Source organism: Panthera pardus, unplaced genomic scaffold (assembly GCF_024362965.1).
Source record: "Panthera pardus isolate Hobbes unplaced genomic scaffold, ASM2436296v1 HiC_scaffold_3, whole genome shotgun sequence".
NCBI classification, from domain to species: Eukaryota; Metazoa; Chordata; class Mammalia; order Carnivora; family Felidae; genus Panthera; species Panthera pardus.
The window spans coordinates 55,999,011-56,020,634 of NW_026526876.1; the positions used below are offsets into that span (position 1 = coordinate 55,999,011).

Below are 21,624 nucleotides of genomic sequence, written 5' to 3' on the forward strand. Positions count from 1 at the left end.
TGACCCCAGCTGGTAAGTGGCGATGTTGCCAAGGACAATTTGTCGGAGGGACAGCGTCCACTTGACAGAGTTAAGTTCCCCGTGTGCCAAGCCTCTAGGCAGAGTTTTCTGGGGGTGTCTGCAGCCTCTCCCTAGTGGAGGAAGGGGGAAGAGCCAAATTAGCGCTCCGCCGCTGGGGAAATGTTTACTTTCCGAGGCTCCGAATATCTGGAGTCTAAGTCCCATTCCACGACTGATAAGCTGTGGGTTCTTGGGCAAATTACTGCACTGCCCCTTCCCCTGCAAGGATGTGGTGAGCGTTAAATATAAAAAGCGCTATGCAAATTTAAGCTAGTAATACAGGTAATATTAGGGTGTCTAGTCCTCATGCACCACGATGGGAAGAGAGGCCAGATCTTCCTGTGGAACTGCTTTTCCTCCAGACGCTTAAAACAATGAGACAATTGTAGCCAACCAGAGGAGTTGTTTTACCAGTTAAACATTGTGCATTTACAAAATGGAAGAGTCCTTGGGCCCGCTGAACTTTTTTTTTTTAATTTTATCAAAATTGTAGTAAACGTGAAAGCAATTTCTAACAATAAGAGAAGTCTTAAAAATATAAATCGGCTATACGATAGAATAGTACTGACTCATAAAACTATGGTTTTGAAAGTTACTTAATGTCATGGAAAAACGTGCTTAATATGTTTCAGGAAGTAAAACGTACATTTGAGAGAGCAAAAATGTACAGTATAGCCCCCATGTATGTGTATTTTGCACATATAAAAATGACATCAAAGAAATATTACTGTTCTGCAGGTGATGGAAAGTACACTCTATATTTTTCCAGAATGTCTACCAATAGCCTGTAGTACTTTTATAATACTTTTTTTGAAAGGAAAAATTTGATCCACCTGATTGGAATTTTTTGCCATCTTTCGTATTAAGGCATAATTTACATCCAGTAGAATTCACCTTTCAGTTTATAACGCCATGAGTTTTGTTAAAGGCGTATAGTCATGTAACTACCATCCCAATCAAGACCTAAGACAGTTCTATTATTTCTCCAAATTCCCTCATGCTCCACCCCATTGCCTGGCAACCACTGACCTGATCTCGGTCCCTACGGTGTGGCTTTTTCAGAATGTCATATAAATGTAAACATACCACATGTCACCTTCGGAGTCTGGCTTCTTTCACCCAGCGTGAAGCTGTTGCATTTCATCCATGCTGTTGCATGTATCCGTAGTTCATTTCTCCTTGCTGAGTGCTATTCTGCTGTGCGGCTATACCACAATTTGTTTTTCCATTCTTTGGTCGAAGGACATTTGAGTTGTTTCCAGTTGTTGGCAATGGTGAATAAAGCTGCTGTGAACAGTCATGTGCAAGTTTTGTGTGAACAAAAGTTTTCATTTTACTGGGGTAAATGCTTAGAAGTGGGATTGCCGGGTTGTATGGAAAGTCTGTGTTAAGCTTTGTAAGAAACTAGTAAACCGTGTTTCCAACATAGCTGTATAATTTTTGCATTCCTACCAGTGATATACAAGAGTTCTGGTTGCTCATAGAGCTTTTTAATCATGATAAGAGCTAACATTTCCTAGCCCTTACCATATGCCAGGCACCATGCTAGGCATGCATTATCTCTTTTAACCCACATGGCATTCTGAGGTTGGAAGTTAGTATCATTGCCCCATTTAGCAGATGAGAAAATGGAGACGTAGTTAAAATCAATAACTTGTGGGGTACCTAGGTGGCTCAGTCACTTAAGCATCCCACTTCAGCTCAGGTCATGATCTCACGGTCCTTGAGTTCAAGCCCCGCATTGGGCTCTGTGCTAACAGCTCAGAGCCTGGAGCCTGCTTCGAATTCTCTGTCTCCCTCTGTCTCTCTCTGCCCTCTCCCGCTCAGGCTCTGTCTTTCTCTCTGTCTCTCAAAAATAAATAAGCATTAAAAAAAATTAAATAACTTGTCCAAGATCCCATAGCTAACTCTTCCAAACATTCACTCACTCATTCAATAAACTCAATATATGTATTGAATGAATGAATGCATGTTCCTGCTGTTCTTGCTGGTGATAGGCACTAGGCTAGGTGCTGGGAATTTAGCAGTCAACAAAATAGATCAAGTGCCTGCCTCCACAGAGCTATTTCCATGTCTGAAAAGAGTATTCATACAAATAAACATAATGAAAGACAAAGCATACGTTGAAAGACTATTTTGAAAGAGTATTCTGATTGGATTTGGGGGTCAGGAAAGGCATCTCTGAGGAAATGAATTTTAAGCTGAAGCAAAGGGTGGGTGGTGAGAGGAATCGCAGGTGACACATGAAAGGAATGGTGTGTGCAGAAGCCTTGAGGATGGAAGAAATTGGCCCGGGGGATGGGACTTTGAAAGCCAAGGGGAGAATGGTAAAGAAGAGGCTAGAGAAACAGGTGGTACCAGATGATGGAGGCTCCTGAAGGTCATGTTAAGGAATGAGAAGCCTTGGAAGGATTGTGAGCAGAGAAATGACATGACCAAGTTTAGCATGCCTGTTATCAGCCCTAGTCCCCTCATTTTCGTTTCCTCTGCTTCTGAGAAGTGGGCATAATTGTGGCAGGTCATGAAACAAGGATGACGGTTTCCAGTCCAAATTCATGGTATCCAGTTTCCACTGCTTGTCCTTTATGCATTGTCAACTCAATTGCATTCCCCCTGCTTCCCTACTCTGAAGCTCCCAACTCAATTATTTCCCTTCTCCCTCTTTGCAGATAAGATACTAGTAATGAATATAAGCTTGGGTTTAAGAAAGCTGTCCAGTACAAAAAGTGTAGGAAGACAAAAGAGCAGAGATACAGGTGGACCCTACATTTAAAAAAAGGGCGTTAAGTAATGACAGGCTAGACTTATTTATGATAAGCGAAAGAGGGAAATGGAAGGAGGCAGTCTGGAGAGACAGATTATATGGTTTTAAGATAAAATATGGATATTTACATATATGAGAAATTTGGATATGAAAATAAGGAGGATGTGATATTCTCACAATTTTTTTCCTGTGATGCAGTGGGATGGGGTATAGCTGATGACAGAGTATTACAGAAAACATTTTCTCACTTGAAATTTCACCTGATGCATAAATTCAGTCTCTAATACTTAAAACCTACTCACATACCTTGGAAGCCCTACCCTGTAATAGGCAGTGGAAAGGGGGGGGGCGGTTGTTAAAGGAGGAGCACAGTAGGCCACAGGGGATTTATGGGGTGCATCTCTCAGGACAGCATCAAAATAAAGTGAGAAAATCCAGTAACCCCCAAATGAATTTTCATAATGTTTCTCACTAGGATGGAAGTATTAAGTAGTTTTAAAATAGCCTTTGTTAATGACATCCAGTGAGGTCTTTCAAATTCATGTGCCTGTCAATTTTGCGTTTCTTTCTACCTCTGTTAAAGGGAATCTCCAAAACCCTGGTATATTTACAACTGGTTTGATTGTTTTTGAAGTAGCTGTACTACATTAAGTAGACATCGTGCAGAGTATGTTATTTTATAAGATCAAGACAGTATCTTTCTTCCAATTAAGCTTCCCCTTCATAATGACCCTCCCCTAAACAACTGAGCTTTTTGTGAGATTTCTTGTAAAAAAAAAAAATTGCAAGATGTCTGAATACCTGATCCTTAGCCACTAAAGGCCAGTAGCATAGCCCCATTCCAACACTGTATTAACCAAAAATATTCCCTACAAATTTCTAAAATGCCTCCTAGGACTCTCAAACACAATTATCCTATTATTACTATGATCCTATTATCACTATGGGTGGCAAAGTTCCCACGCCAACTTGTAATTGGAGGAATATAATTTGATTTCTACAAGAAAGCTTGTTTAAAAAAATGTTTGCTTGGCACTCCTTTATGGACTGTTTTTAGTACGTGGCTTTTCATGATGATACTGTCTTTTGCTGTCCTTCATTCCTCAATTTTTTGAATATCCTGAACCACCAGCATTTGGTTTTGATCGGCAGTCAGATGTTCTGCTCGTCCCCATAGCCTGGACACCCAGTTTTGTTTTGATTGGCACGCTCGTTCTCTGTGCATGCCCGTTCTTGCTAAACAGATCCTAATTGCCAGCTAGCTTCAGCAGCTCCCCTGTTCCCACGATCATAGCTCAGGCATTCAGTCATGCACACATGCTGGCTCCCAGATGCCTTTAGAACTTCCGCAGTGGCTACATAGGATTCGCATTCAGTAATTCCTTCACCTACTTGACAAGGTGATAACTATATAGGCCAAAATGACAGACCTTTTGTGTACGTCTTACACTTTACAACAAAAACAAAAACATTTGGTTTTATACAATTAACATTAACTAACCAGTACAATCATTATAATGTAGCTGCCATTAATTTATTGTATCTAACATCCTTAAGTGTCTTACAATGCCATTGCCACTTCCAGCCCTGTTTTCTTGTTTCTTTGTCTCTACTCCTTCTGTTGTATTTCCTGAGCTGGATCTTCAACCACTTCTCTTCTCCTGGTCTACACCAGTAGTTCTTAATCTTTTTGAGTCTGAGTCCCTTGGAGGACATGAAGAACACTATATAGATCCTTTCCCCCAGAAAAATACACATTTGCACCTTTTGCATGCAGTTTGAAGGGAAAGGGGGATTCCACTGAATATATCTTAAACTTTTTTTAACCTCTTTTTTTAAGCCCCTGCCTCCTTCTGCTAAACATAAAAATTTTGTGAACAGCCTTCCCACACATAATATTCTTCAATTTCACAATCACTGATTCACAGGTGATATCCCTTCTCCACCAGCCAAGAATTATTTTTAAAATATAGATTTTCATTTTAAATCTATACTTTAGATCTACATCAGAAAACCAGTGAAAAGTTTTATTTCCTAAATATAATATTTTTCAAAGTTCTGATGGCTTCCTCTACCTCAGTCCCCCATTGAGAGTCACTGCTATGAGAGACCGTTCCCACAGCCATCATTAGTCTCTAAATCTTTTTTTTAAATGTTTTTATTTATTTTTGAGAGAGAGAGAGACAGAGAGAGAGCATGAATGGGGATGGGCAGAGAGAGAGGGAGACAGTGTGAATTATAAGAATATTTTTCAAACTTTTCTTCTAGTATATCTATAGTGTTGCTTTCCATGTTTAATCTTTTGTATATCTGGAATTTATGTTGGTGTTTGGTGTGTGGCATTGTATTCATTTTCTAGGACTGCCGTAACAAATTACCAAAGGTTGAGTGCATTATGACAACAGAAATTAATTTTCTCACAGTTCTGGAGGGCGGAAGTCTGAAATCAAGGTGTTGGTAGGGTTGATTACTTGTTGGGGGCTCTGAGGGAGAAACTAACCCAAGCCCCTCCCCTTGCTTCGGGTAGCTGCCCACAGTCCTTGGCTTGTAGACCCATCGTTCCAAACTCTCACTCCATCTTCACATCACCTTCCTTTCTGTGTCCTTTTCTGTCTCTTATAAGGATACTCTCATTGGATTTAGGGCCTACCATGATCTAGTGCGGTCTCACCTCAGTCCTTACCATAATTAAATCAGCAAAGACGCCATTTCCAAATAAGGTCATATTCTGAGGTTCTGGGAGGACATGTATTGTGGAGGGGCAGTATTCAACTAATTTTATTTTTTCCAAAGGATGGCTAACGGATTCTGTGGTTTTCTTAGTTCTTCATTTCCTCACAAGTATGATGTGTTTGCTACAGACTAAATTTAGTGGGTCTGGTTCAGAACTGTGTTTTATTCCATTGATCTATTTGTTTCTTCTACACTGTTTCAGTTAGGATAATTTGAGGTATTTTGATATATTGTAACTTCCTCCCTTCCCCCAGTGTTCTTTATTCAAATATTTCTTTGCCACTCTTGCACATTTTCTTTAATTCACATAAGCTTTAGAAAGAGCTTACTGAATCTATTAAAAACATATTAGGATTTCACTTGGAATTGTATTGAATTTATAGATCAACTTGAGGAAAATATACATGCTTACAATATTGAATCTTCCCTTTAGGACCATGCTGTCTATTTTTTAAGGCTTTTATGTCTTACAGGAAGGGTTCATAGCTCTCTTCATACAGGTCTGGCATATTTCTTGTTAGGTCTAAAACTTGTAACAGATTTTATAAATTATAAAATTATAAAATAAAAAAATATATTAAAAATATATTACACCTGAAACTAATATAATACTGTATGTTAACTATACTGGAATTAAAATAAACATTGTAAATGATCCTCCTTTTCTATTACATTTTCTAATTGATATTTATTTGCTGGCTTATAGAAAAGCCATTTAATTTGGGTATTGGTCTTGTATCCAGCCACCTTACCTCAATTATTTTATTCTATATTTTAGTTGATTTTATTATTTTTTCTTTTTTTTTTTTTGCTTTCCTGTTTTTATTTTTTATATTAAATATAATTTATTGTCAAATTTGTTTCCATAGTTTTTCTTGATAAATGATTATAGTCTTCCTTTTTAATGTTAAAATCTTTTTTCAAGGCTTATATGTGCACTGTTATATTGGCTAGGACCTCAACAGTAGGGTGTTGAACAGCAGCAGATTGAGTGAACATGGTATTTAAAATTGAAATAGAAGAGAATATATAGAGATAAACCCATCAAGCTACAGATGTGGCATACGGAAACAACGGACTTACAACACATAAAAGAAGGAAAGTGGCAGAATCTTGACTACCAAGGGCTTCCTGTCCTTCATATTGCAGTAGTATTCAAAATCTTCCAAATCCTCTAAGACCCCTGCCGGGCAGCTCCATCATGTTAGCTGACAACATGGGAATTTGCTCTGCCTGAAGGGCAGACGTATTTCAGTCTGGCTCATAACTCAACAGTTTATTCGGCCTTCAGACTCACAATTACTAATTTGTGAGGTCGGTCCCAGACAAGCGGTGACACTCAGCTGCCGCATAAGCATGCACCAGTATGCTCGGGGCTGAGGTGCTTGTTGCTATACATAATGAAGTTTCCTTCCCAAATAAGGCTCTTAAGTCCTTGTAACTAATTAGCTTTCTCTGCATTGTTTTTATTTTTGGCCATTTAGATTTTCATCCACAATCTTCTTGAGATGTAATTAACTCTTGGGGTGGAAATTGCCTGTGTATGCTAAAAGACATTACAAACTCAGCTCCACAAAGAATGGCTCTTCCTTCACTGCCTAAACAAGCACCAAGGCCCTATGTAATTACAGTTCACAAAATAGGTTAATAGAGCTCAGCCTATAAAAAGAAAAAATGATACTTAAATAGCAGCTTTAGTTTCTCATGATGCCCACTTTAAAGACAGAAACTGAATGCTAATAAGGATAGGACTCTTACTTTTTTTCTTTTTTTTGAGAGAGAGAGAGAGAGAGAGAGAGAGAACACACATGCTCAGGGGAGGAGCAGAGAGAGAGGGGGAGACAGGATCTGAAGCGACCGGTACTGAAAGCACAGAGCCCGATGCGGGGCTCGAACTCACAAACCGTGAGATCATGACCTGAGCCAAAGTCAGACGCTCAACTGACTGAGCCACCCAGGAACCCTGGACTCTTACTATTTTTAAAGTTAAAGCTACCAGAACACATGAAGACCTTGTCTGTCTTTGTGCCAAAGTGTGTGCCTATGGACAAACCCACTCTCCTCCAGTTAAGAATTCCTTTCAAAACAAATGATAACCCACTTTAAAAGATCATCTATAATAATCAAATATCAAATTACTTCTGACTTATGAAAAATGAGGTTTGTAAAGATTTAATAACACTGAAAATACTTCTAAGTGAAATATTAATATTCAAGATTAATTTAAAGCATGATCTCAATCAAATATGTAATAAATGCATATAAAGAGGTGCCATTTGCAACTACCTGGATGGGACTAGAGGGTATGAGGCTAAGCGAAATTAGAGAATGACAAATATTTTATGACTTTGCTCATATGAGAACTTTAAGATACAGAACAGATGAATACAAGGGAAGGGAAGCAAAAATAATATAAAAACAGGGAGGGGGACAAAACCTAAGAGACTTAAATATGGAGAACAGAGGGTTACTGGAGGGGTTCTGGGAGGGGGGCTGGGCTAAATGGGTAAGGGGCATTAAGGAATCTACTCCTGAAATCATTGTTGCAACTATATGCTAACTAACTTAAATGTAAATTTAAAAAATAAATTAAATATTAAAAAAAGAGAACTGGGATGAATTCTACCAAGATGTTAATATCTGAGAGTGACATCTCTCAGTGATGGCATTAGTGTGATTATTTTCCATAATGGGCATGTTTTACTTTTTTATTTATTTTTTTAATGTTTATTCATTTTTGAGAGATGGAGAGAGACAGAGCACGAGTTGGGGAGGGGCAGAGAGCAACAGAGACACAGAATCCAAAGTAGGCTCCAGGCTCTGAGCTGTCAGCACAGAGCCCGACCCGGGACTCGAACTCATGAACTGTGAGATCATAACCTGAGCTGAAGTCGGACGCTTAACCGACTGAGCCACCCAGGTGCCCTGGCATATTTTACTTTCTAACATATTTTTTTACCAGAAAGCTAAAAATACCAGCAGAGTTTAGTTAAGTAGAGTAAGCAAAATAAACCTGTCATGGAATTAATTATGAGACACAAAGACACTAAAATTATGGCTCTGATAATTTAGGAAGGCAGCTGAATTTGTTCACAGCAATTTGCTGGTTCTAACTCATTTCAAAGGTAATTTCGTTAATGGTTCAATGCCCTTCAATTTTTTTTTTTTTTAACTAGAGCTTAGAATTCACACTACTTTTAGTTATGTGTGCTGATCTGCAAACAAGCAAAATTTTGCATTTATAGCAAAAGAAAGATGTGAAAGTGCCTTAAAAATATAAAGCTGCACACAAAGGCAAGTACTACATAATCAGTTCTTTGTGTAAATTATGGTTTTTGTTGAGCGAGATCATTATCGCTGTGTACAGGAGCAAAGACTTCCCTGTGGTATGCAGCCGTGGTCACTGTTTGTAGAAGCCATGTGCTTGGGGTGGGACTGTGCCTCGTAGACTCACAGTTTGCTTTTGCAAACAGTGCAGGATAAAACTGAGGAAGCTGCCAGGGCGCCTAGGTGGCTCAGTCAGATGACTTCGCCTCAGGTCATGATCTCGCAGTCCATGAGTTTGAGCCCAGTGTTGGGCTCTGTGCCGACAGCTCAGAGCCTGCAGCCTGCTTCGGATCCTGTGTCCCCCTCTCTCTGACCCTCCTCTGTTCATGCTCTGTCTCTCTCTGTCTCAAAAATAAATAAATATTAAAAACAACAACAACAACAACAACAACAACTGAGGAAGCTGCCGCCTGGAAGCTGGCTAAGGCCAGGCCTAAATCTTCTTCAACCCCATAGATGCTCACTGAGAAGTTTAACATCAGGAAACTGTGCTAGGGGGATACCAAAATAAAGAATAATAGTCCCTTGGGGCGCCTGGATGGCTCAGTCGGTTGAGCATCCAACTCATGGTTTCAGCTCAGGTCGTGACCTCACAGCTTTGTAGGTTTGAACCCCACATCAGGCTCTGTGCTGACAGCCTGCTTGGAATTCTCTCTCTCTCTCTCTCTCTCTCTCTCTCTCTCTCTCTCTCTCTCTCCCTCTCTCCCTTCTGCCCCCACCCCCAACTTGCATTGTCTCTGTCTCCCTCAAAATAAATAAATAAATAAATAAGAATAATAGTCCCTTGCCTGGGCCCAGCATGTAGCTTACTTGTATTTTTGAAATCTCTCATCTAATTCTCACAACCATCCTGGAGGTAGGTAAAGGAACCCACATTTTACAGACAGGTTAAGTAGTTTTCACCACGTCACACAGCTTATGTGTAGCAGAGCCAGTACTGGAACTCAGGTCCTCTAATCCTTACCCCTGTGCTATCTGTCCTGGCTGCCTTCGGGACTGACAGGCCCTGCCTGCCCACCAGAGGCACGCCGTTTAAAGGGGAAACACATCTAAAAGTATCAGTGCAAAGCCATATTGATCAGGTATTCTTATGGAATGCCAACAAGCGCAGGAAAAAGAAGAGGCAGGCAGTTAATTTCCTCTTGGCCACGTTCTGTCCTAAGAACAGGGTGCCTCCTTATCTGTGCCATATATCTTCAGTGCAGTGTGGCTTTTGATGGTGCCAGTGTAAAAGGAAATGATGTTCCATAAAGGGCTATCACTTTCTCTTTGTACACCTCCTGTTACCTGTCTCTGTGTCGTACAGCCTCTTCCTTTTGTTTACTTGTGAATTCCAATCTCTGGATCTGTATCTCTGTTTTCCTGAGTCAAAGGGGATGTATCTTGGCCTCTTTATTCCCTGTAGCTGTACCGATCTCAGTCTTCCGATAGATTTTCTTCCTGTGCTGTATCTTTCTCTCCACGTCTCTTCCCATCATTTTATTTCTCCTTTTGTCCTTCTTAGTCTCTGCTTCCAATGCCACTATTACAGAAAAGAAGTGCAGGTCTAAGCAAAATGGCTTTTTTCAGAATAGAGTTTCATTTATGTTATTATTATTATTATTATTATTATTATTATTATTTTGGTAATAGATGGGTGGATAGAGACCTCCAAAGATCTCTTTCAGTTCAGTTCTGGAGCTTGAAATAAAGACGTTTCATGTGTGAATCTCAATTGCTTTTCCTTAGGTCCATTTTTCTGGATAGGAAGAAAATGTCCTTGATCGAGGGTAGCAGCCTGCACATCGCGTATCTTAAAGACACTCACCTGAGTATTCTCAGGCTCTTACAAGTAAATATGGTATTTTCAATTTAAGGCTAGAGGAACCAGGGAGCAGAATGGGAGAGAGTTCTGCTATCCTGCCCCCTAATGGTATCCAGATTGGGGTTTAAAGGAATGGGAGAGAGAGGTTAGAAACCAGAGAAATCCCATCATAGCCCTCCCGAACTGGGAGCTTTATAAATTCTTACTCAAAGTGTGGCATTCTGGTTTGGTAAATGAGTCTTGTCTCGGCTTCTAGTAACCCAAACTTCACTCTCCAAACCCACCTAAGAAGCATAATCAAAAGCTCCTTAAATCCCAACTCTACAGCATGAAATCACCCTGAACATGAATCAGGACCCTGCGTTCCACTGTGAGCCTTGCTACTTCATAGGGTGGAGTGTCAGCTTCCCGTTCTGCACTTAAGTTTCTTCATCTATAAAATGAAATACTATGTTCACCTGTTTTCACTGGGTTGTTTCGAGAACCAAGTGAGATATGTGAAAGTGATTTGAAAAATTGTAAAGGTATAAATATAAAATGATGTTAATAACAGCAGCATCAGAGCCCATAAACTACACTCCACACGTTTTAATTCATGAACAAACAATTAGAAACAGTGGTTATTAGTCAGAAACTATATTGTGAAAGACAACTACTCTTTTCTTGTTTATCAGGTTTGAGGGCAGTGTAGTCATTAAGCACACTGACCTTGAAGGCAGAAGGTGATGAGTTCAAACTCCAACTCTGCCACCAGCAATGTGAACTTGGGCAGTTTTTTCATTGCTCTGGGTCTTACTTTGCCCATGTCTGCGTGCACACGTGCACACACACACACACACACACACACACACACACACATGATAATAGATTCTTTGTGAGGATCCAGTGAGATAATGCTTGTAAAATGTTTGATAGAGTGCCTGGCACATAGTAAGTATTCAATAAATATTAGCTTTAAAAGGTATCAAGTATTTCTTGGGCACTGGCAATGTGCCAGGCCTAACTTAGGAAACAAAATGGAAAGATAACGGTTCTATTTCTAAGAGCTAACAAGTTTGGTGGGGAAACATCCATACAAATGAAAAAACAACATGCTCACTATTCAAATGCAAAAGTGGTCTAGGAAAGGAAATTTATATTGGAGGCACCCAGATGACTCAGTCGGTTAAGTGTCCGACTTCGGCTGAGGTCATGATCTTGCGATCTGTAGGTTCGATCTGTAGGTTCGAGCCCCAGGTTGGGCTCTGTGCTGACAACTCAGAGCCTGGAGCCTGCTTCGGATTCCGTGTCTCCCTCTCTCTCTGCCCCTCCCCCACTCACACTCTGCCTCTCTTTCTCTCAAAAGTAAATACAACATTAAAAACTTTTTTTAGAAGAAAGAAAATGTATAAATAGGCCTGGAAGAAACAGGTAGATAGAAATTTTCCTAGTGAAGGAAACACGACTCAAAACTTTTGAAGAGTGAGTAGAAGTTTGTATTAAAAAGGCTTGGTGCTTTTTATTTGGCTTTATCATTTGCCATACGGCTTGAAAAGCCAAGTCTCATGTTTATGCTCGTTGGCTTTCTGGTGATTCAAGCTTAAAATTCTGGTGACTTGATGAGCATGGTGTTGGAAACTGATTTTACTTGCTATTTTCTGTATGTGAAACATCTGTTGTTTTGTTTTCATTTCACAGACCCCGTAAGAGCTGTACAAACAGCTTCTTGCATAGGGAATAGATTGGTTGCCACCACTTAAAAGTGTTAGCATCCTTGGAGCATGTCGTTGGTCCCTTTAAGGAGAGAAAGCAGGGAGAAATGGTAACCACTTGTCCCTCTCTGGAAAAGTTGGAGCTGGAGGTGACTGGGACAAATAGGTAGGAAACAGAAAATGGGATGCACAAGCATTTGTCCTGGAGACAATGAAAAGTTTACAGAGAGCTGTCCTTTGTCCACATGCAAATGTGAAAATACAGAAAGCTTTGTATTTGCCAGATACCTTGCTACCAAATTGGAGTGTCTTTTTCAGTTCACCACGTATGTCAGCAGTGAATCTGGGAGTTAGAGATGTAGCCCTAAGTGGAAGAAATTTCAGACTTTCCTTTGAGTATTCTGTTTCCTTAATGTTGGTTAAATCCTTCAACAATGCACAAGAAGATGAAAAAGCTGTGTTAACTCTATTATCTGCTTCTGTACCAGTAACTGCCATGTTAGAGAAATTTAATTGGCATCTAACAGAAATCATCTGTTACCTTATAAAAGTCATAGAATCTTAAGAATTTAGAACTGGAAGAGCCTTAAAGAGCTTGTAGGTCAGCCTCTTCATTTCACAAATGAGCAAACGGTGGCCCAGAGAGGCTGAGCCTCCCTCACCTCCGTTTCGGAATCCTCTCCAGGGCTTCTGTAAGCATTTTGCATGCTGATGAAGGGAAGGGAGCCACAAAGCCTTTGCATTGCAATAGGCACAAGTGAATTGTCTTCCCCCCACATTTGTCAGCTGAGGAAGAGGGAGATCAAAGCAAAGTAAAACTTTGGTAAGTCCCAAGAGGGACAGAAGCCCGGTGATGTTGAAGTTACTGTATTGGTCCACGTGACTGGTGCTGAGTGGAAGTGAGTCGTTTCCAACCCATTCAAGTTTAGGGCACCTGGATGGAGAACTTTAAAATAAGAAAACATTGTCAACAACAACAACAAAACAGTCACCGAAACTGGAGAGTATCTTGACCCACAGGCAAGAGGCAGCACCGCAGAACCACAGAAGGTGTGCAGACGTGGTATTCCGCCTCACTAAGATTGAGAGAGGATCTGCTGGCTGTAGGGGGATTTAATGCTTTTAGGAGCGACCCCCCCCCCCCCTCCCGCCCCGGAGGAAATGCAGCAGCGGCAGGACGTGGAAAAGCCATGTTTGGCCTGCAGAGAGATCTTTTCCTTAAGACTCCTATTTGGACGCGAAAGTGCCTGGTAGATAAGCCGGGCAGGCAGATGGCCACAAGCTCACTGGTCCTCTCCTTCCTTCCGCCAAAGAGAGATGCCCCGGCCCGGAGGGCTCCCCAACCCTGGGGGTGGGGGTGGGGTCTCGACCGAAGGCACCTTCGTACCTGGATTTCTCGCGGCCTCCCCCAGCCCGCACCCTCTGCCTGGGGCCGGGGAGCAGAGGAGGACTGAGGGCAGGTGCGAGGCGTTCCGTCGGTCGCGCCGGTCTGGGAGGGAGGGGGACGCGTCCGCGGTGACGGAACAGAAGCCCCGAGAGCCTCGGCCCTTCCCACCACTGCCTGGGCCCCGCGGCCGCTCCGGAGGCGGCGGCGAACGCTCCACACCGCCGGTTCGGGGCGCAGCGTCGGCAACCTCGGAGCTCACCGGGCCGCAGCTCGCCCTCCAGCCGGGGGAACCCGGGGGAAGCCTCCGGGCCCAGGGGCGGCGGCGGGGAGACCCCGCCCCGGCCGGCCGGCTCGCGCCTATCGCGGCCGCCGGCCTGGTCACGCGGGGAGTGGCGCCGCGGGCTCGGGGCCAGCGCCCCGCGGCTGCCGGAGTCGCGGCGGGCCGGGGCCGGGGCCGGGCCGGGGGCGGGGGCGGCGGCGGCGGCGGAGGGCGGAGGGTGGAGGGTGGGAACAGGGGCGGGCGGGCCGCGCCAGTCGGGAGCCGCGCCGAGCCGACCTGAGCCACGCCGAGGCGCCGAGCGCGGCGACCGACCCCCGAGCACCCATGCTGCTGACGCTGGCCTGCGGCTCGCTCTTCTTCCCGGGGCTCTTCGCACTGTGCACCTGGGGGCTGCGCCGCGCGCGGCCCGCCTGGACCGACAGCGACTGCGTGATGATCAGCACCAGGTACGGGCGAGGCCGGGCGCCGTCCGCCCCACCCCGGCCGCGCGCGGGCTGTGCCCGGCGCCCCGACCCGCCGGCGCCCGCCCCCTGCGCCGCGCCGAGGGCGGAAAAGGGGGGCGACAGGAAGCGAGGGGGCTGCCTCCCCGGTGCCTTGCCCCTCCGGGGCGCTGGCCGGAGCTCTCGGAAGACCGCGGGCGTCCCCCCGGGAGGGAGAGGGAGCCGGCTGGAGGGCGCCCACGCGGGGCGGGACGGGGCGGGAAGCTGCTGCTCGCGAGTCGGGGAGCGCGGCGGCGGCAGTACCCTCTCCCTCACCTCCTTGGCTCCCGGGCCGCCTGCGCGAGAGGCAGGTTGAAGCCTTGGGCTTTATGCTATCTCCTGGACCGGACTTTTTCTTTTCTTTTCTTTTCTGCCGCACGTTAGACTGGTTTCTTCAGTGCAGGCTGTGTTGGCCACCGGGTCGGGGATCGTCATCATCCGCTCCTGTAACGACGTGATCACGGACAGGTAACATCCAGCGCCAGGTGAAAGCAGCACCAGTGACAGCGCCGAACTTTGTGGAAGTTTCCTTATTCGAGTGGCTCTCAGGCGCTAGTTCTTTATCAGCACGTGCTGTTGGGGAGCTGATTGATGGGAAAGCTGGGGCACCATAATTAGTGCCTCTTCCTCCGTACGTCTTTCGGCCTCGCCCACTTGGGAGAAAGTAAGCCGAAGATACGCTAGTGAATGTCGGGTCTAGGTCTGAAGGTGGGCCACTGACCCAAGTACTTTGTGAGATACGTAAGTGCGAGAATTACTCGGAAGCGGAACTCTAGCTTTTGGTTCTTTTCAGTGATTTCACTAGGGTCCTACTCTGGAGCTTCATTGGCCAACGTATGTTCAGTGTGGGTAGCAGAGAGCCCCTCGGTGGAAAGGAGTGAATCCACCAACCCTGTCTTTACAAGGGCGGCTCTGTGGTTCCTCTGGATTTGCTGAAGGCAATGAAGAGGCTTCTAGTGTTTTCAGAAAACTGACTTGTACGCCAGTCAGAACTTGGTCCAGAGACAGGTCAGGAAAGGTGCCTCTAGTGAAGAAAATCATAAAGACCAGAGTGGTCTACTTTGTACAGTGTTTAGATCTCAGCAATTGTGCCTCCCTCCCCCATTTTTCTAAAAAACCATTTTTTTCATCTGAGTTCCCAGAACCCCTCTTACTTTCTCCTAAAGAGTGATACTGAAACACGCTGGGAAAATCTCAGAGCCTCTTCTAGTCCCTTTCTCATGTTGACTCTGCAAAGTGCCCTGCTTTTCACCTGTCGAGACTGAACTTGATGGGAGCCGGAGTGCGGCGTCCACCTCACTGTGGCCTGCAGACTTAGCGTCCGGATCTTCCTTGGATTAGTGCTGCCCTGTAGCTTTTGCGCTTTTCTTCCTGTGCCTCTTTTGCAGACGAAACCAGCTATCTGCAAGGAATTATGGGCTATGCAGACAGAAGATAGGTCAAGTGGCCTTGACTGCATATACCACAGGCTGACAGCATTAGCTTGGCCGGGTTCCGTTTTTATTCTCTTTGGCCAATTTTGAGGTGTCGGGGGCTAACCTGAGGGTGTGGGTCCCTGTGGTGGAAGCTGAACCACCCTGGAGTGTGGGGACACAAAGGAATCTGGATCCAAGTCGCTTCTTTCCCGCTTTGGGGCTCAATGCCCTGCCTGTCTCATAGTTCAATGGGTGAAATAGTTTCTTATTGAGTTGCAGGAAGAGGAAAGAGTTCAGAAGAGCAAAGAATAAGAATGGGTCAGCTAGATAGAAGATGAAACTCATCCAATCTGTGTTGGATCTCATCCAATCAGTCACCAGAACTTTCAACTGACCACAGCATGTTAGCCAGATCAACTCTTTGGCCATTTTCTGATCATGCAACAAGTTCCCTCACTGCCCCCAGTTTGTCACACCCAACTTGAAACCAGCCTCCTTTGCAAAGATTAAACTGACAGACGTGACTCCACAGCATTATCCTGAGCTGATATGAGGGCAAGCATCGAGTAGCCACTAAGCATTTCAGAAGATACTGGTACGCCATTAATTGTCCGTTCTGTAGCGTGGTGTCTCCCCCTCAGAAGCTCCACGTGTTTAGTGGCTTGATCCTGGTCGCACACCTGAGTTTGGTTTTCAGTTTCCTCCTTTTGTGTCTCTTTATGCCTTAGGTTCTCTGATCACACAGTAGAGATAGACACATTTCTGTGCCCTCCACCTTTACATGTATGTGTGAAGATTTTTTTAAAGGTTATTATTATTATTTTGAGGGAGAGACAGAGAAAGCATGCAAGTCGGGGGGGTGGGTGGGTGGGTAGGGACAGAGAGAGAGAGGAAGAGAGAGAATCCCAGGCAGGCTCTGCACTGTCAGCAGAGCCCAAGGTGGGGCTCTATCTCAAGAACCATGAGATCATGACCTGAGCTAAAATCAAGAGTCAGGTGCTTAACCAGCTGAACCACTCAGGAACTCCTGCCTAAGGATGTTCTAGAGGTACCTAGATCATCTTAAAAACAGTCCTCAGCAAGCACTGCAGGTGATTCTGAATTTGGGTTGAGAACCAGAAAACTAAATTACTTCTACCTGACAGGTGCACAGTAAAAATCTGCTGAGTGAAGCTGTTCCTTCTCAGCATAGCATATGATTTCTATGTTGATTTTTTTTTCACATTACCTATAGAATGATTATTTATCATTTGGGAACAAAAGTGTAGAACTTAGAGACTTCTAATCTGCTCTGGGGCAGTGATACACAGTCATTTAGATTCTGCAAATGTTGATTCAGCCCCTTTGGACAAGTAAATGGGAACACTGTCTTTTGTCCCAGCTTCTCTTCTGGTGTCTGACTGCTGTAAGGTAAGTCCTTGGGCTCTGGGCTCATTTCCAGATGTATTTTTCTTAATGAGTGCAATTGGGATTAGCCATAGAATTCTAAAGAAAATGGTCAGGGTAGCTCCCAGAAACTCCCTACAGTGGGGTTGCAAGCAGATGCAAGAGGAAACTCCCAGCTATTGAGCAACTAAGTGAAGTCAAACGGGAAATATTTGATTTGGCATTTGGGACACCTACCTTCAAACCAGTTTCTTGGTGAGGCTATTGAATCATTTGTAGAGATATCGATATCAAAGTTAACTTATATCAAAAAGCGCCAGAAAGCCCATTAGAAATGAGTAGCTAAGTCAAAGAAATAGTGACAGCTGGCTCCGTGGTCCTGAGTGGATCCTGGTTTTCTGCCTTTGACAATTAGGAATTTGCCCTGTCACTCAGAGAAAATTTTTCACTCACCTTATCACTGTCAGTGTCTCCATTGTAAAGTATTTGGAGTAAGAAACAATCAGGTATGAAGCTGAAGGGGATGTGTTTGAGAAGAGGTCGGCTTTGAGCTTTCATAATTGAGATCCATAGTTACTTCAAGGACCGTTCATATGCTTTCTTTTAGGCACTGGCTTGCCCGGGAGTACGTCTGGTTCTTGATTCCATACATGATCTATGACTCCTACGCCATGTACCTCTGTGAATGGTACCGAATTGGAGACCAGAGCCGCAGACAGTCCCTCACCACTTTTCAGAGCTTCCTAAGTAAAAACCGTCTCATGATCACGCACCATGCGGTCATTCTGTTTGTCCTTGTGCCAGTGGCACAGGTATGGCCTTCCAGCACAGCCACCAGCAGACTCGGTCACTCATCTTCTCCTGTTAAACTGGCTATCTTGACTGTTGCCTCTGAGTAATGTCTTGCCTTCCCCTTCCCTGCTGCACCCGCTCTCCTGGGCCAGCTACTTAAGCAGTAAAACGTCCCAGGCAGATCCTGCAGGAAAAAAAAAAAAAGGATCTGAAATGTCTGTGATCCTCCTTACAGACATTACTCTTTATGCAAGCCCCCAGCCCTCTGTGACTCCCAGGCTCTGTCAAAGGTTCTGTCTTTAGCTTATACAATATAATAACAATTGAAGACACAATGCAGGGCAACATAAAAATTGTTTTAAAGAAACGAGAGCAGCTCAGTCAACTGGCCATTTGCTCTAACAGTGCCGGAGAGTACTGTATGCACTATTTTGAGATCACAAAAGCACACTCTCAAAGCAGAGAGCCTCATAATTTCTCCTTGGATCCATTTCCCCACAAAAACCCACCCAATGAGGAAGAGAATGGGAATGCCGGAAGGAAATTAGTAATTTTGAGTGCCTACCAGGTGACAGGTGCTTACAAGCACAGCTTTCTATCTGTGATCAGAAGTTATTACAGAATAATTAGATATTATTAGCCCTGTACCATAGATAAAGAAACCAGGGCCTTAAGAGTTTACTTACTGTACCCAGTGGTACGAGGTGACAGAGCTGCTATCCTACGCTATCCTGGTTTTTCTTAAGAAGATAAAAGGAGTGGTAGAGTATGTTACATTCTTCAAGAAGCTTCACCTGATTGCTCTGGGGCCCTAACATCCAGCACAGGGTCTGGCACATATTTTGTTGACTCAAACTGGCTAAATGCCCTTGGCGTGACAAAATTAGATACCCAAAAGTAGGCTACACGGTTCCTTCCGGCTGACATTGAAATTCAGAAAAAGCTTGGTGTGTGATGCAATCAGCTGATCTGAAGCTGCCTCTGGATCCTAGGGATTTGGCCATCAAAGTGTCACTGCTGTGGAAGCAGCAGCACATTCACTGGGCCTGTACTTGCTCATTTAGCCTTTCCCTTTCCCTTCGTGCTCTCTCATGGTCACCCTTCTCAATAGCCCTAGTTGGAATTTTCCTTCTGGTGATTCCTTAACCTCCATGTCTTATTTCCCCTTTTTTCCTTCCGCAGAAGCTTAGGGGAGACCTTGGTGACTTCTTTGTTGGCTGTATCTTCACGGCAGAACTGAGCACTCCATTTGTGTCACTGGGCAGAGTTCTGATTCAGGCACGTATGAGTGAGACGGCAGTAGCTGTGCGGAGGAAGCCGACTCTGCTCTTCCCGAGTAGATTGTGGGGTTTAGAGAAATCCCTTTGTGCTAGGAATAGTGGGGATAGGAAACCACTGAACAGACCTAAAGGTCAGTTGGTGTTCTGAGCCGATGGGGTTGAAATTGTACTTCTGATTCCAATTTGATACAGGTTTGTTTTTTTTTTTAAATTCAGTTTCCGTATGCCTGTCGGCTGGGCGGCTTATGCCAAATTCAGTATCAGTATTGGAAAAACCACGAGCCTGTATGCACACATAAATACAGTGGCATTCAGTCCTCTTTTCTACAAGTGTCAGAAGACTAGATGCTTGGCCCTTACTGCGGTGGGGCTTGGGCTAGTTGTTCCCTGAAGGCACAGCCTTTTGGTGACTCTGCATTCTCCTTCCCTCTTCTCTTGCAGTTAAAGCAGCAGCATACCCTTCTGTACAAAGTGAACGGAATCCTCACACTGACCACCTTCCTCTGCTGTCGGATCCTTCTTTTCCCTTTCATGTACTGGTCCTATGGCCAACAGCAGGGACTAAGCCTACTCCAAGTACCATTCAATATCCCTTTCTACTGCAACGTGGCCAATGGCTTCCTCATCGCTCCCCAGATCTACTGGTTCTCTCTGCTGTGCAAAAAGGCAACACGGCTCTTTGATGCTCCCCCAGCCCGAAAGGATGGGTAATTGCTCTCCGGAGTCGGGCAGTGAGGGTGCCTCCTCACACCAGCTGCCTCCTCCACTCAATCAATATTCTATGGACCAAATTGTGCCCTGGGTGGCCTCAGCCCTTGGGGTATTGATAAGCAGAGGGATTTGAGTTTTTCTAAAGAATATTCATATTACCTCCCTCTTCTAACCTACCCCTTTTGCAAAAGCACTTTTTTGTTAGTAACAACTATCGGCTTCTGTCAGATTTCCATTGGTAGCAAGGTGGTTTCAATGCAAGCCCAAGGATCCTTCCTTGGGTCTTAGCTCAAAGGTTCTGGGAGGTAGAAGCATGGGGTATGGAGACAGGTAGACTAGGGTGGTAAGTGTTTGGGCACCCGCCTGGCCCTAATATTGGTGGCTACCCACCTTTCCAACCACTCAGGGCAGTATCCACACATACCGGGCCAGCAGAAGCAAGACTTGGTTCTTCACGTCAGTTCTTGTGATGTCAGCCTGGGAAAATCACTGTGTGTAGGTAGTTTTTTATCACTAGATAACCCATTGGTCCCATGCCTCATCCTGTCATCCACGTGCCAACACTGAATTCCTGTGTCCACTGACTTCCATTCAGAAGTCTTGCTGGCAGCAGGGTAGAGGTGGGGAAGGGAACCTACAGCACTTGAGTAGGCAGAGAGGCCGATAGATCAGCGCCTTCGTAGGCTGCCTTGGGAAGACCAGTGTCAAACGTGAGCTTGTTGTAAAGTCACAGATGCTGTTCCTGTTTTAGCACGTTCCCTCAAGCCCAGCTTTCCCCGTATCCACACGCACAGGATGCCGTTGTTACGATAGGGGTAAAGCGAACGGTGCCTATCAAGCTCTTTACTGGGTAACCCTGCTTTGACACTGCCCTTTCCATATGACATGGAAACAGGCTTCTGTATTCCAAACCGTGAGATGTCTCATCCAGGCTGCCAGATAAACCAGAGCCTGTGTCCCAAAGCCTGTTCCTACATGAGCATATGGCCACTTTGCCACAGAAGGCTGGAGAGCAAGAGCGCAACACAGCGCTGGCCAAAATACATCCTGTGGACTGACTCCTTCACCCGCCACTTGCAAATAGGATCCTCTGGTGCCAGTACTAATCGTTCCTTATCAACTAGGATGGTTTTTAGAAACTGCTACCATGAAGTGTTTTTGCAAGTGGTAGTAAAAATCTAGATGTTTTTAAAGTGCCTTTTAATTCATTGTTGTCCATGAACTTTTAAAGTACTGGGTATGTAACGGTGTCTCAAATTTTGACTGTTTCAGTCTTTAATGGGTGCCATTGAAAAAACCTAAAATGCTGTAATTTTTTTTTTTTTTTTTTTTTTACCATTTTTATTATCGGTGTATCTTTATAAATCACCCCTGTGGTGATTAAATTGCACTAATATTTCCCAGCTTCTTCTCATTTGTGAAATACATCAATACTGACTTCTTTCCAGACCCATCCTGTGACCTGACTGGACTCACTGTTGTGTGCTATGGTTTCTGGCCCATCCATGCACCTGG

At 44.4% G+C, this 21,624-nt stretch overlaps 1 protein-coding gene and 1 long non-coding RNA gene across 4 annotated transcripts; one reads left to right on the forward strand and one right to left on the reverse strand.

The window, feature by feature from the left end:
• Positions 1-9,668: 9,668 nt before the first annotated feature.
• On the reverse strand, positions 9,669-13,143 carry LOC109255172 (uncharacterized). The gene is made up of 2 exons (XR_008418851.1): positions 13,042-13,143; positions 9,669-10,406 (listed from the first exon to the last, which is right to left on the reverse strand). It is a non-coding gene; the product is annotated as an uncharacterized LOC109255172 (long non-coding RNA).
• Positions 13,144-14,260: 1,117 nt separating this feature from the next.
• Positions 14,261-21,562, forward strand: TLCD3A (TLC domain containing 3A). Of its 3 annotated transcripts, XM_019429647.2 has the most exons (5): positions 14,261-14,492; positions 14,910-14,993; positions 17,934-18,138; positions 19,301-19,396; positions 19,840-21,562. In XM_019429647.2, the coding sequence occupies exons 1-5, from the start codon at positions 14,371-14,373 to the stop codon at positions 20,107-20,109; spliced, it is 777 nt and encodes a 258-aa protein (XP_019285192.1). In that variant the 5' UTR covers positions 14,261-14,370; the 3' UTR covers positions 20,110-21,562. The 3 variants fall into 3 exon arrangements, with proteins under 3 accessions (XP_019285192.1, XP_019285193.1, XP_019285194.1); XM_019429648.2 differs by lacking the exon at positions 14,910-14,993; XM_019429649.2 differs by lacking the exons at positions 17,934-18,138; positions 19,840-21,562 and having other exon boundaries at positions 19,301-19,358.
• Positions 21,563-21,624: the final 62 nt, after the last annotated feature.

Coding starts and splice junctions, on each gene's coding strand:
- TLCD3A (XM_019429647.2), top strand. CDS start 14,371: ATGCTGCTGACGCTGGCCTGCGGCTCGCTCTTCTTCCCGGGGCTCTTC. Junction 14,493..14,909: donor TGCGTGATGATCAGCACCAG/GTACGGGCGAGG, acceptor GCCGCACGTTAG/ACTGGTTTCTTCAGTGCAGG. Junction 14,994..17,933: donor AACGACGTGATCACGGACAG/GTAACATCCAGC, acceptor GCTTTCTTTTAG/GCACTGGCTTGCCCGGGAGT.